This window comes from Stegastes partitus, unplaced genomic scaffold (genome assembly GCF_000690725.1).
Source record: "Stegastes partitus isolate 25-593 unplaced genomic scaffold, Stegastes_partitus-1.0.2 Scaffold1312, whole genome shotgun sequence".
Lineage (NCBI taxonomy): Eukaryota > Metazoa > Chordata > Actinopteri > Pomacentridae > Stegastes > Stegastes partitus.
This window is the reverse complement of record NW_007579043.1, coordinates 16709-30603: the sequence shown is the minus strand read 5'-3', so window position 1 is coordinate 30603 and position 13895 is coordinate 16709. Positions and strand designations below refer to the sequence as shown.

The following is a 13895-nucleotide window of genomic DNA, read 5'->3' as shown; positions in this document are numbered from 1 at the left end:
TGGGCGTTAGGTTTGGCCCAGAGGTTGGTAAAAATCTCTCTCTGTGCATCTCGACAGGGAATTTATAACAGCATCAGCAGGATCAATCTTAGACGTGGTGTGGGATGAACTGACGATGAGATCTCAGTCGCTGCAGACGACCAGTCAGACAAGAGGCACACACACACACACACACTCTGTTCCTCCATAACAAATGAATGGAGTAATATTAATACACACATGCATGCGCGCAGACAGCCACACATACACACACTGTCACCATTAACGCTATATTGCATCATCAAAGACAAACCCTCTTCCATTCCCAGGATACTTTGTGTTGCTGTTCCCTTCTCATCTGTCCGCTTCTGACACACACAGACACACACTAACGGCACATGTGCACACACAAACACACACTTGATGTCTGGATGCACAACACAAGCTGATCTATTTCCTCTCCGTTTCCCCGTTTCTTTCTCTTTCTCAATAGCACATTCACTTACTCCCCCACCGCACTTTGAAGTCACAATGCTCTCCAAAGCAGCGCAGCTTGTGTCAGAAAGCCCCTTTTTCGGTGGCAAAGTAGGAATAGCATATTGCTGTGTACTGACCTAATTTGATTTAGCAAGAATGGAGAGGTGCTACGAAGATCAAAAGCTTTAAAAGTGGAAAGCAGCATGAAGCCCTTCTCCTTCATCTTTCCCTGTATCTCCTTTTTTCGAAAGCCCACGTAACATTGTAGCCTCCTTAATTTCTACAGGATGCAGCTAAAACGACAGGTGGGTGGCATAAATTTCAAACAGCAAGGGACAGCTGTCACAGTAGAACAACAGTCTTGCTTTTTTTTTTTTTTTTTTTGTGAAGGAAAATGGTGATAGGATTTCATTGTTGACGGAGCCTGTGTATTTTATAAGTCCAGGCTTAGATAAAGACCATTTGCATACAAAGTGGATCGTGTATGCAAGTTGTAAAGACGGTTCTGTCAGACTTACTCACTTTTCCTTCCTTTCTTATCTCGAATGGCGACGAAACCCCCTTCGTGTGTTTTTGTTGTGTAAAAATGTAGCCCTCACTCCAACTTTAAGAGTCCCCTCCCCTCATTCATTCTTAAAGCCGCCTCACTTTTAAAGGCCTTATTTGCGTCCTGTGAAGTATTTATATTTACAAGCAGACTCTCTGCTATTACTTATGCATGCTGTTACCATCTTGCTCAATAATTCACAACGCATCCTCACCAGAAGGGACAAGGTAAGCATGGCCCTGAGAGCTCTCTCTCCCTTTCAGGGTTTTCATTTCCCTGCAATTCTGCAGGGAAGCAGAGCGATGAGACAACGTTAGGCATTGTTATTCTACTTTCAAGTCTGCAAACATTAACCTCAGCTGTAGTGCTACTAAACAAGATGCTTTGTTTGTTTTGCCAAGGCTTTATTTGAATGCGTTCCGAATTTTTTCAGTGTAGCCATCATTGGATGTTTCAGGAGAGCTGGCTCTGAAATATTTGCTTATAAAACACAGTTTCTGTCTGGTTTCCAGCTGACGCATTATGGCGCTATTACTCATACTGTTAGTGAAGCTAAAGACGTAACTATTAGTGTTATTAATGACTCATTAATAATCATCTGTGCTCTTAAACAAATTATTGCATTTTTATGGTTAGAGACACTCAGTAGTCTCCTGCTAAGAATTATTGATCCGTCTCTTCAGCTGTCCGGATGCTAATTCATTCCGTGCAAAAGCCAGCATGGCACTTACAGTGAAAGATTTCACACCATGTTTGTTATTTCACACATCAAGCGAAAGTGCAGTAGCACCAAACTTAGCTCATCTTGCAGCATCTGTTTCAAATAAACAGCAGTCCTCCCCACAGCCTTCCACAATAACTCTTCCGTCTTCAATGCAAACGTCTCACCATGTGTTGACTGTGGAGTTCTTCAGCTTAAAAAAAATCAGAAAACTTTGCTTCATCAAAACACATGTGGTGATGGAGTAGTGGGTCAGGTAAAGTGCATATAGCAGCATTGGTAATGTGTAAATTCATTCCTATTATTTCACACAACAATGGTGGCCTCGGCCCTGAGCTCGGATTTCCTTTTATGCTTCACAGTCAGCTACATTTCTCAGACTGTGTTAAGAAGCAGGTGACTGCAGAGCGAGCCCGGCATTACTAACCCTTCTCTGCAAGCTGCTTTGAACTGAATCCCCCACTAACTGGGGTCATGTTGGTATTGCCCATGTTTCCATACATTTGAACATTAAAGGCGATCACAGTCTTTCGCCCCGGGGCGCTCACTTCAGAGGTTTCTTGTCATATTGCGAGTACCTTGTTGGTAATGGCTTATAGTTTCAGCTTAGTGAACACACAATATTGCCTCAGGGGAGCCTGTCATGATAAACCTGATGGGAAGGTAATGGGATGGATCAGTATGTACACATAAATGTTGCATAACATCGAGAGCCGCGTGGTCTCTGAGCTTCTTATTGTGTGATGACTCACTTGAGGTTGCAAGAAAAAAATAACGCTCTGCTCTGGTCGGATTTGGGGAAGAATTTTTTATTTCTTTTTTCCTCTTTTGAACATTACTAAAGGAAGAAAAAAAAAAAAGACTCTCAGCAGGACTCACTGTTGCTCTGCTTACCCTGAAAGCATCGACAGAACCTTGTTACTCATGCTATGTGTGTGTGTGTGTGTGTGTGTGTTTGTGTGCCTCTGCCAGGTTTGTACAACTCTGCAGACAGCTGGATGATCGTACCTAACATCAAGCAGAACCACTACACGGTGCACGGCTTGCAGAGTGGCACCCGTTACATCTTCTTTGTCAAGGCTATCAACCAGGCAGGAAGCCGCAACAGTGAGCCGGCCCGCCTCAAAACCAACAGTAAGTGAAAGCATATGTGACATCTGCCGGCTTTTCTATGAATATTTACAAGCCTTGTTAATTTTGTTTTTTGATATTTAATACAACGCTGAAAGTTTTCTTCTGTCTGTATCAGTTGTGCAACACAACTGACAGACCGGCTACTCAAAGCTTTTCCCAGAGGGTTGTCTTTCATTTATTAATGAGATATATGGGGCAGATTTAGAACTAATTTAGATTAGATTCTGATTAGTAGTCATAAGATTTATGCATTGCTTTTGGTTTGTAATTTGTTACATTGTCTGTCCAGAAGTTGTGTGTGAAAGGAGGAACCTGCGACAGCGCCGGTAGTTCTTGCAATATTTCTGGCACAAACCTTCAGAAACATTTCATAAGAGCTTCGCTGAATAATTTTAGTCTAAGAGCAATTTTTTGAAAAGAATCATATTGTACCATTTCTTTTCAGTTAAGTTCTTAGAAGGTGGTTGTCAGCGTCGTCTGATGTATAGAATCGGGAAGCTGCCGATTTCACAGCTGCATCTTAAAGGATGAAAACAGTCTCGTCAAAGACTTAAACAGCTCTTGAGCAGATATTGTGTGTTACTGTCGTTGTATTTGTGGTATTTAAGAAAGCAGCAGTGTTACCTTTTTGAGTTAGAGGTGTTATAAAGAAAAGATTTGCCACTTAAAGAACCCTTAATACAAATGTATGGAAGATTTTTGTAACACAGAAGATGGCAAATATATGACACACCTCCCCTTAAACAGCCAAATGGAATTTGACTTTTTAACAGTCGAATTGCAAAACATAAGGCCAACCTCACAATGCTTTAAACCTGGTATGGCTTTAATTTGTGGGGGAAAACACTTTTAACGCTTTTTTGGGGGCAAAATCACAAAACGATTTAAGTGAGGGTTTTTGGTTTTTTTTAATCAGATTTGACTGATGATTCTATACCTGCAGTTTTTATATTCCGATGATCATTTTAATTGCAGTTATGGCTCTCTGTCCATTGATTCAAACAGGAACCTGGCCTTGTTGGCTCAAAGTAACTGCCTGGGAGTGGTACAAAATGGGTGCTAAGTGGCAAGACCTGCTTTTATGGACTTTGATTATATGTCACAGGACTTGTGTTTGTACATAGTAGATTCAGTTTTATGATAAATGTGACTTTTTTTACACCTTCCAGTAAAAAAAAAGATTATAATTGACATTATGAAAACAACATACCAAGTGTAGATATTGGGGTTAAGACACCATAGTGTTTTTTATAGTGTGATTTTTACCTGATTCATTTACATGATAGGGAGTATAACCCCAAAAAATATATATATATGTATATATTAAATACTACTATAGTACATACAGTATTAAGGCTGAGACCCTCCAGTGTGAATAATTATGGAGAATAACCTAACTAACTTTTTACCGACTGTACTTTGTGATAATCCGCGCTTTAACCCTAATCCCTTAACCTTAAGGCCTCATGTTAAATGTACTTTTTTAGGTCTTTTTACATTTACAAATGATGTCTTCCTGCTGCTAGCAGCACAGACTGGTAGCGAAACCTTTATCAAGTTATGTGTGGTTTGTCTCACATGGTTAATTTAAGATGTGCTGGTAGCAAAGTTCAGTACACAGTGTGTAAGAGAGCTTGTCTCTACTTATTTTGCTCTCTTACACACCTGTCAGATTACAGTGAGTTCTGCAGCAGCTTCACTTTTACTCGTACCCCTGCAGATGTTGCAGGGATTAAACCTGCAGCACACCAAACACCAGCACCTCTGTCGCTTGTCTTTCAGAAAACTGCAGGCTGTTTGCCCCCTTTTATCACTTGCTGCTTTTTTTGCTGTTTGTTTTGTTTTTGCTCCCTCTTTTTGTGAATACTCCCCTACTTCTTGTTTCTCAGTGAATCCCTACACACTGGGGAAGCTGTCTTTTTGGCATCTTCTCTTCTTGGTTGTAGTCATAAGGTTCCTGGCACAAACAAAGAAGTTGTTTTGTGGTGTAAGTCAATTAAATTTTTCTTTTTCACAGAATATGTTTAATCGTTATCCTCTCTACCTGCCTCTTTTTGTTTCTTTCATCCCTGTCTTTTCCCTAAATTTGGATTTTCTGCTGCACAATCTTGTCCTAGCCTTGAACTCTGTGTTTTCTTTGATATGCTTCTCCTTCTGAGCAGTACACAGTAAATACTAAAGGAAATAAACTAGATGAAGTAAAGGTGTACTAAATGTGACCAAATAAGCAAATTAATTGCATAAAATCAATGATGCTGTTTGGTGCGTGTTAGGTTAGAGGAGCTCCAAAAAAACATACTGTAAAAATACAAAAAAAAAAGTCCCCAGTGTAACAGATAATTTTAAAAAGCTGCTAAATATGCACGTTAAAAGAGCAAAAGGGAAACAATACGACTGGACACATCACACACAGTCTACTTTGTGGAAATATTCTCTGGGCTCAGCTGTGGCACATAATGAGTTAAAACCTTAGCGATATAGCTAATTTAGGATGTGCCCCAAGGGGGCTCAATAAAATTTTTAAATCAGTCTTAAATTGCTGCAGTAGTGCAGTGGAGCTAAAATGGAGTTGATATGCCAACTCCTCTTAGCTTCTGTCAGGAGTCTGACTGTGGCATTTAGGATTAACTGTAATCTGGATACACTCAGCGGGGTAAAATAGGTGTGTGGGGAACTGTCATAGTCGAGGGATGATCTCTCTCTGGTTCTCACTCAGTGCTTGTTCGCACATCTTATGGGGGACAAGGGGAGAGACCGAGCGAGGCGTTGGACCAACAGGGGGCCCACGTATGCTTACAGTTTAGCATACATTTGATTTTAAAAATCTTATGTGTTGGTCTTTGTAAATATTCAGTCATCACCATCTATAAAAATTAAAACTGTAAAAAATCAAATTCAAGTCAAAAGATAAGGCACAAAAACAAATACAACTAACAAACTAACTGCTGTTTAATAGATATTAACTGCTATAAAGCGAATTTAATCATTTATCCGACATTTGAACCAACTGTTGTCTGAACAGATACAGTACTAGATGAATTTAAAAAAATGCATTTTTTCAGTATACGACACAAAAAGCAGGACTTTCGTAATGCATCAGCTACTTGTGGCAGATTGTTCTGAGTTGCTCAAAGTGGTTGTAATCAATACTATTTAATTATGACAACAGTGTACCAAATGCTAATCTGAAAATAGTGTGACAACATGAAAGGAGTTACTCATAGTGACAATCATCACTAAATATCACTCAAACCTGCAGCTCCTTTCCGCTTAGTGACTAGCTGGCTACACACATTTAGCACCTGAAGATCCAGATGTTTCCCCTTTGAGTTGGTAGAAGTAAAAAAACAGAGCTAAATAATACGTGTACATTCACCAGACTTAACATATAGCTACTGTGATAATGTTGCTCTGTAGTTGACGGATGTGTAGCTTTACAACATATGTGGTAACAAGGTTGACATATCAGTGAAAAGTTGCATGTTTGTGTTGTGTTCAAAGCTTGAGTCTGCTCCCCTCATGTGGACAAAAAGTCAGTGGTTGCAGGTTTATAAGACAGGCCTGATGTGCTTTATGCTGCATTTGTTAAAACTTGATTCAACATTAGGACCTGCTGTTGTTGATGTTAGTCTGTTAAAGAATCAGTTTAGTAAAGTATGAAATCTGCAGAGTTCTTTCCTTAAATAACTTAAAGCAGAATGGAGGTCCAAGCTAATAGGACACACAGGCACAGTTTACGTTTTGTTACTTTTTTGTTCATTTCATCAGTTTAGTGTATTTTTACAGTTATTGCTGATAGGGGGCCTGTAGAAAGTGCTACCCCCTCTCCAGCAGTACACCTGTTCTTCCTCTGTACATGATGCTGCCATCTGGTACTTTGAAGTGAACGCTTCGCCCATTTACTATTGCCAGGACCCACTTTTGTTGGGTTTTATTTCTCCATTCAGTGTGATTGAATTGAGCTTTATTGGCAGGACATAAACGAAAATTGTGCTGCCAAAGATGATTATAGAGAGTTTAAAGAAATTGCATTGTTTCTTTTTCTTTTTTTTTTCTTTTACACTTCAAATACAGCAATGAATGTGTAAAATGTAGTAGTAGTATAGACGTGCAAGCGTGAAATTAATTACTGATAACATGCATAAGCACATCTGACGAGTACGTAGTCTGACTTTTTCTGAAAGCTCTGCTACATTTCCCTTTAATCAAGGATGATTTCTTTCATTTTACACTTTGCTTAATTGGTGGAACATAGAAATTGGCTCAAACGTGGAAAAAAATGAACAAAAAAAGCATAATGAAAGAAATATGGTGAACATATGTTAGCAAGCTATGACATTAAAAATGGCATAGCTTGTGAAACCTATCTTGTTAAGTGTTGATAAAGTCTAATTATACCAATAAATTGATGTCATAAACTCCATATATGTTTAATTTATACATATACACTGAAACATATGAACAGAGAGCCAAATACTGACAAAAAAAATAGCAGGAACAACTTGCCCAATGAAACCATTTAAGTTTGCCAGTACTAAATAGTAAAGTACACTGTTGGTACATATATATACATATGTAGTAGTAGATTGTCCAGTACTCGTGTGATACAACGCTGAAGGAGAATGCTCACTCTCTCTCACTCTGTCATCACTCCTCCTCTGGCAGCCTGAGCTATCGGGGGGGAGAAAAAACTTGTCCACCCACAGCCAACAATGGTTGAGATTTTGCCTGTGATTGGCAACCAGCATTTCTCTCCTCTGTAATGGTTTAGACAAGCCATCAAAATAACACACACACACACAAAAAAAAAGAAAAACGCTCAATATTTTTATCCCCGATTGAGGTTTTGTGGTTTTCATTATGGCACCTGCACCTTGTGTGTTTGTCAGACTCTTCTCATGTCTTTGTCTCTCATTCTTTCCCTCATCTCTTCTCTCCCACTCTTTCCTCCCTCTTTTTTTGTCAGAGGAATTTGGTATTCAGATTAAAGCGCCTCGCTCATCTATTCTAGTGAAGGCGAGTAGTGTTTTGGATTAAAAATGGGTCACAACAAAAGTGATCGCAAATATCTCACTTTGGCAGGCTCATTAGGTTTTTCCTCTTGACTCTGCTGCTCTATCGGCTCTAGTAGCGAGCTTTTGAGCTGAGAACTACAAGTTTCTTGCCTCACGCTTTAAGTCGCTCTTCTGTCTGTGGCTAGATTGGAAGGTTTAGCTGTCTCATTTTTTTAAAAGATGAGAGGCTCTGGGGGCTTTTAGCCTAAGCTCATCATATTTTAGGCAAAGAGCAGCAAAGCAAAGAACATTGTGACATGTAGCACTACTAGATACTGGAAAGCCATGCGTCACAATCCTGTCTTTTCATAGAGTAACTCTTAAGCACACCCAAAATAATGCACTATCTATGTGGAAGATACATGGACTGCAGCTGACTGTGTTAGCATGGCATCATTAAAGTATTGGGAGGCATTTCCAACTGTACATTAGGATGACATGGTGTTGGTGTGTTTTGCACTATAACCTCACGGCAAGAAAGTTATGGGTTGGAACCTGCTGGGCCAATAGTCTAAATACATGCATAACGGTTTAATTAGCCACTCTAGATTGGCCATAGGTATGAGTGTGACCATGCATGATTATCATCTGTTGGTGTTAGCCCTGTTATGGACTGGTGACCTCTCCAAGGTGTACCCCACATCCCAGTTCCCCCTGGAATAGTCTGCAGTCCCCCGTGACCCTCCACAGAATAAAGCTGCTATAGCTAATGGATGGACAGACACATAATGTAAATTACTGCACTGGTTAAAATTCTAGACGTACAACTGAAACCAACTAAATCAGAGCAGTTTTCTTCGTAATCACTGATGTTACCAGAATAACTTTCCTCAAAATAAAATTCCTCAGAAGACACAATTTGCAACCTAATGCAATACACTGAGCACTCAGCGCTCAAGAACAGTCAATTCAAGAGACTGAAGTACAATATTACACAGAGTATCATCATCAATACTAAAAGATGCTTTATGAGAGCTGCTCAAGTTCAAATGCAATAAAGGATTTTGACACAGGCTTGATGTTTTCTCCAGGACTCGAGGCATTGTTAAAGTCTGTTCTTTTATGCAATTTCTTGTCATGCCCTCAATCCCTCCATGTTCCTCCTTCATGTCCCTCTCTAACCCCTCTCTTGGCACACTGTCCTCTGTTACCCCTGGCTATGGCATATGATCTCCTCGTCTGGTGCCCTTTTTTTCAGTCTTTATGCCATCTGTCAATTCATCCCAGAGATAATGCACCTTTTGGTCTCAGCAGAGACAGCCATGCTAGTGCCAAAGACCTTGAACATTGATTTGAAGGCGTTCTCCTTATCAAATGGAGTCTAAACAACATGCAGTATTTAAGAAGTTGTCAAAAATGAAGCTGTGTGATGAAGCTAAATCATGGCGCCAGGAACGTTTAAGGAGAACTCCCAATAGTTTTAAACGTCAGAGCGATGTCACTTGAGTCTGCATCATTTGGAGCTGAAGACTAAAAGTTTCAAAATGGAAAAACATCTGGAGGTTTGCAGTTGAGTCGCTGTAGAGAATTGGATCCTTTTTGTTTTAAGCAATCCATTATAAGTGCAATGCGAAGTGCTCGTGCCTCGTGCGATTCAGTTGGTTTGATTGAGACAACATTTAAAATCGTGTCTTCAAGCTTTCACAGGCTTTTTAGGTCACTCCAGTGAAACCAGCCGCTGAACCCTTTGAGTGGCTGAAAGTGAACAGTAGCACTAATGCTGTAGTGGATGGAGGTATCACTGCGCTGTTAGACGCTCATCTCTAACATGTGAAGTAACTCGCGGCTTCTTGAAAAACATATGAATTAGGAATGACAAAGAAGAAGGCAGTTAAGAAGAAGAGAGAGTGTGTGTACATGCATGTGTGCATGTGTGTGACCTTTTATTGCCAGGACAACACTTCTGCATTTACCTCAGAGCCAACTGTGACCAGGTTTCTACACGGCTGTCTTCAAAAAAAACGAAGGGAGGAACCTACAGAGAGTATAAAAGTGGATGAAAAGTGACAGATTGAGAGTGAGAAAGAGAGAGTGTTGAGTGAATAAAGGACACCAAATAGCTCTTTGCAGGGATGAGTGTCTGCAGACGTGAGCGCCCTCAGTCCACTGCTTTTTGCCCATTAATACAGTCCAAGCAGCAGCAGTGCACACAGATGCACAAAATGACATAGTGCCACTCCAGTTACAGTTTAGATTCCTTCAGCGGGCAAGAAATTGTCCTTAAACAAGAACAATCATATCAAAGTAAAAGCATTTGTTTTCTGTTTGCAAGAATCACCTTGACTTCAGGTTTTCATCCAATTGGACATTTATTTAATATGAAAACCAAATATAGTGGCTCATCCTATTAATTCAAATCTAATCATCCAGTCTTTTTAACACGGAAAAAGCAAAAGCAAATCTTCTGGCTGACCACGTATTAAGCATTACATTTGCGTTTAAAGCACCATGTTTTTAGGCGGCCGTAAGCGTGAAATTGAATTAAGCTCGCCTCTGAGTTCAGTCACAACTTATTAGAGTGGTGGCTGACAGAACAAGAACCCACATTAATCCAGACAGACCTTTATGAGACTGTGCCCTGTTTATGCTTTTTAATTGGATGTCTGTCTCTGTAATGAATTCAAAGCAACACAAAACAAAGTTGGAGTCAAAGAAGGAAGCAGTTTGTTAATTTAGGGAACAAAAACATATTCAGATTTCGAGTGAGCGCTATCCACAGGTTGTGCAGATTGGTCGCACTGTATTACCATGCAGTGTCTTTATGATTCTCTGGTGTCTCTTCTCTGAGCTTAGTATTATTCCACACTGCAAACCACTGGCTGTCAGGTCTGATCAGAGAAAGCAGGCTGCACTGTTCAGAGTGTCTGATTTGATTGCCGGTGCAGGTGGAAGTCAACTACAAGATGTGATTTCCTCGGCTACAAATTCAGCATATGTGCCCGGGCCGAGAACAGCCTTTTTTAAGTTGTAAGTCTCTGTGAAGGCTGTTGATGTAAAATATTCTTTCACTTATTCCATGTGCACTACGAGTAGAATTGAATAGGGCTGCAGTTTCCCATATTTTCCTCACACTGTGAGAGGTGATAAGCTGCTCAGACTGAGGTGTGATTGTGTGCTTCCACAATGACCAGCACCATTAAAATTCCAGCACCCTGGCTTGACATTTGCACCTGTCCTGCGGTGTAAATCCTCCAAACATCAACATCCACTTTTGTCTTTTTGTAGTGCAAAGCTGCAGGATAGTGTGAAGGAGGAGTATCAACAACATAAATCCGGGCTTAAATACGTCTTCATGTAGCAGCTCTATTGTTTCCAAAGTAAAGACTGGGCTCTATTTTGAGTGAGCATATTGTTTGTGTCCAAACAAAAGCTAATCTGAATGCATGCTGGCCTTCCTTTCGGCAGCCACTGTGCTGACAGTCAAACACTGCAACGGCTTTGACTTTACAGCGTTCGTCATTCTGTTGGTAAACTATTCTGGGTATCCATATTGTGTGTATGGAGCAGGGAGTGAGCAAACACTCCTGAGAGTTTATGTGTGTGTGTGCACGCACAGTGTGTGTGTATGTCTCAGTCGCTGTATGAGGTATGCAGCTAAAATCCAAACTGAAAGTATCGCATGTCAAGGTTCCCCAGGGGTGCGTGTCCCTCTTCCTGTTTAAGGACCTGCAATAATATTTACCCAGCAGGCTTCTCTGATGACAGGCCTCGAGCTACCATACAGCCCCTAATGCAAACAGTCGGAGGTGGGCAGGAGACAAGGGAAGAGGAGATGAAGAGAGAATTTTGGGAGGATGAGAAGAGGAAGAGGTGAGGGAGGATGGAAAAGGACAGGAGGGTATTGTGGTATAGGGTGCATATTGCGTACTACAATTGTCTTCAGTTCAATCCAGACGGCAACCTTTCTTGCATGTCATTCCCCCTGCTCTTTACCCTTATGTGCTGTTGTATAAAGGCAAGAAATAGTGCCGGAAATAAAAAAAACAGCAGAGAAGCAAAGTAGATCTGACATGCTCCCATGTCAGGAAGGATCCTGCTTTTAAAGAGATTAATGTGAATCATAGGTAGAGCAGCACTTCTTGTGCATGTCCAAAAAAGACTCATTAAATAATCTATTGGAAATTTCTCTGCAGTTACAGCACAAGTTTTCAGAGCTTCAGATGTGTAGATTCTTATCTATTACGTAATACCCTCTGGGAGGCGCATGATTGGTTCCAAAGTCATTGTGCAGCAGGAGACAACAATCCAAAAATTCAAGCCAAAATCATAAAGAACTATTTTCAGCAACAAGAGGAACAATAGTCCTGCAACAGATGCTCGGCCCCCCCACAGAGTTCTGATCTCAACGTTGAGTCAGTCTGAGGTAACATGAAGAGAAACAGAGGACACAGCTTAAATCCACAGCAGAAATGTAGTGAGCTCCCTGTGAACACTCTGCCGGCTAAGTGCCTGAAAATACTATCTGTGAGTGCCTTGAAGAATTGGTTATGTCTGAAAGCATATAGCGGTTACACTACCTGTATGAAATTATGCTAAACAGTGCCTATTTGTGGCATTGTGTTTGAAGCATCTTCACGATAATTTAGCAAACCTTTGAACAGTACAGTATATCAGCAGTAGGAACTGGAATTATTAGAACTGCTCAAAGGCTGGTAATTTTTTATTTTTGCCTGTTTTGGTCAATGACATCACTAAAGCCAACAAGGAAGTAGCTTTGCTAACGTGTATTCATGTAGCCAGAGAATGACATGAACTATTCCTCTGTGCCATAGAACCCCATTGTTGTAAAAACTCATAAATGAGCCACATGGTTAAACTCAGTTACAGGTTCCTATATTATTATTTTGAGCTAAATCCACATACACCTTCCTGCTGTTTTACATGTTGTGCTCACTAGACCAAGAAATGGGTATTAACCCAAGCCTTCAACCAACAAATCTTCATTCTTACATGACATCTGTTAAAAAAAAAAACAACAGATCCCAGCTTTTTAATCTACACTGCAGACTTGTATCTTATTTTTAAAGATGTCTTCTTTAGAAACCAGCAGAATTGGATTTTACTGTATAGGACAGCTATATTATTATTTCCCTAATTACATATTTTATCTGAAAGATGGCCTGTCATTGAAAAAAATAATTAGAGCAAAGATAATATCAGTGTCAGTAATGTCAACAGGTCACCATGTTTGGTCATTTGAGGGTTTTTTTGCGCTTGACAGCAAAGAATTTAGTTTTATGTTTGCTTGCTCAATACACCAACCTCCTTTCAGTCAGCGGGTGGAAATGCCAGCAGGTGAAGTGGGGGGATTGAGAATTTGAGGTGGGTGGTAAAATGCCAAGACAGACTGAATGTGAGCGCTGAAAACCAGAAAACTCAGCAAGGAAGGCTTGATGTGATTAACATCGCTTTCAAGTCCCTTTAAATACAGTTTGTGCAGCGCATGTGTGCGCACCGATACAACCGGAGAGAAGACATGTGTAACGGGGAGAGTAGCTGAGTTAATGAATGATTGCATTTTTCACACAAGACCAAAAGCGTCGACTCTTACTCTTGTTGAGGGGAGGGGGGGATCTATCACATGCTTTTACTCTAACGAACCATCACAGAAACTTCCTTTCCAAAAATGGCTTCTTAATCACAGTGAAATTCTAAGCAGACCCAGAAGTCTCACTGAAAATTATTTTTCTAGCACTGGTCTCTGAAGACACTGCCTAGTTCATTAAAGGGTGAAGCTGGAGAAGATCAAGGACTACTGTTTGTCTTTGCTTTTCACTACTCTGAGACTTTTTTTTTTCAGTTTTTGTAGAAGTTCAGTAAAGAGAGCCAAAAAATTGCCCAGTAGGAGGTGGGAAGATAAGATGTGATAGAGGGGAACTCACTCTGCCATGAACTCACGCAGCACCTCATGCTTGAGCCGTGCTGTTGGGCGTCCCCAGCCATGTTGTATTTCAGCAGATGAAAGAAGTCATCGCTGCTGGAA

At 40.5% G+C, this 13895-nt stretch overlaps 1 protein-coding gene across 2 annotated transcripts in view; it reads left to right on the top strand.

Annotated features, from left to right (window-relative positions):
- The window catches only part of LOC103369631 (probable E3 ubiquitin-protein ligase MID2), a 76736-nt gene that overhangs the window by 53974 nt on the left and 8867 nt on the right, over window positions 1-13895 (top strand). For both annotated transcript variants that reach the window (XM_008298386.1, XM_008298385.1), the window contains one exon: window positions 2697-2858. In XM_008298386.1, coding sequence (XP_008296608.1) covers window positions 2697-2858 — 162 coding nt within the window. The remainder of the gene's footprint in view (window positions 1-2696; window positions 2859-13895) is intronic.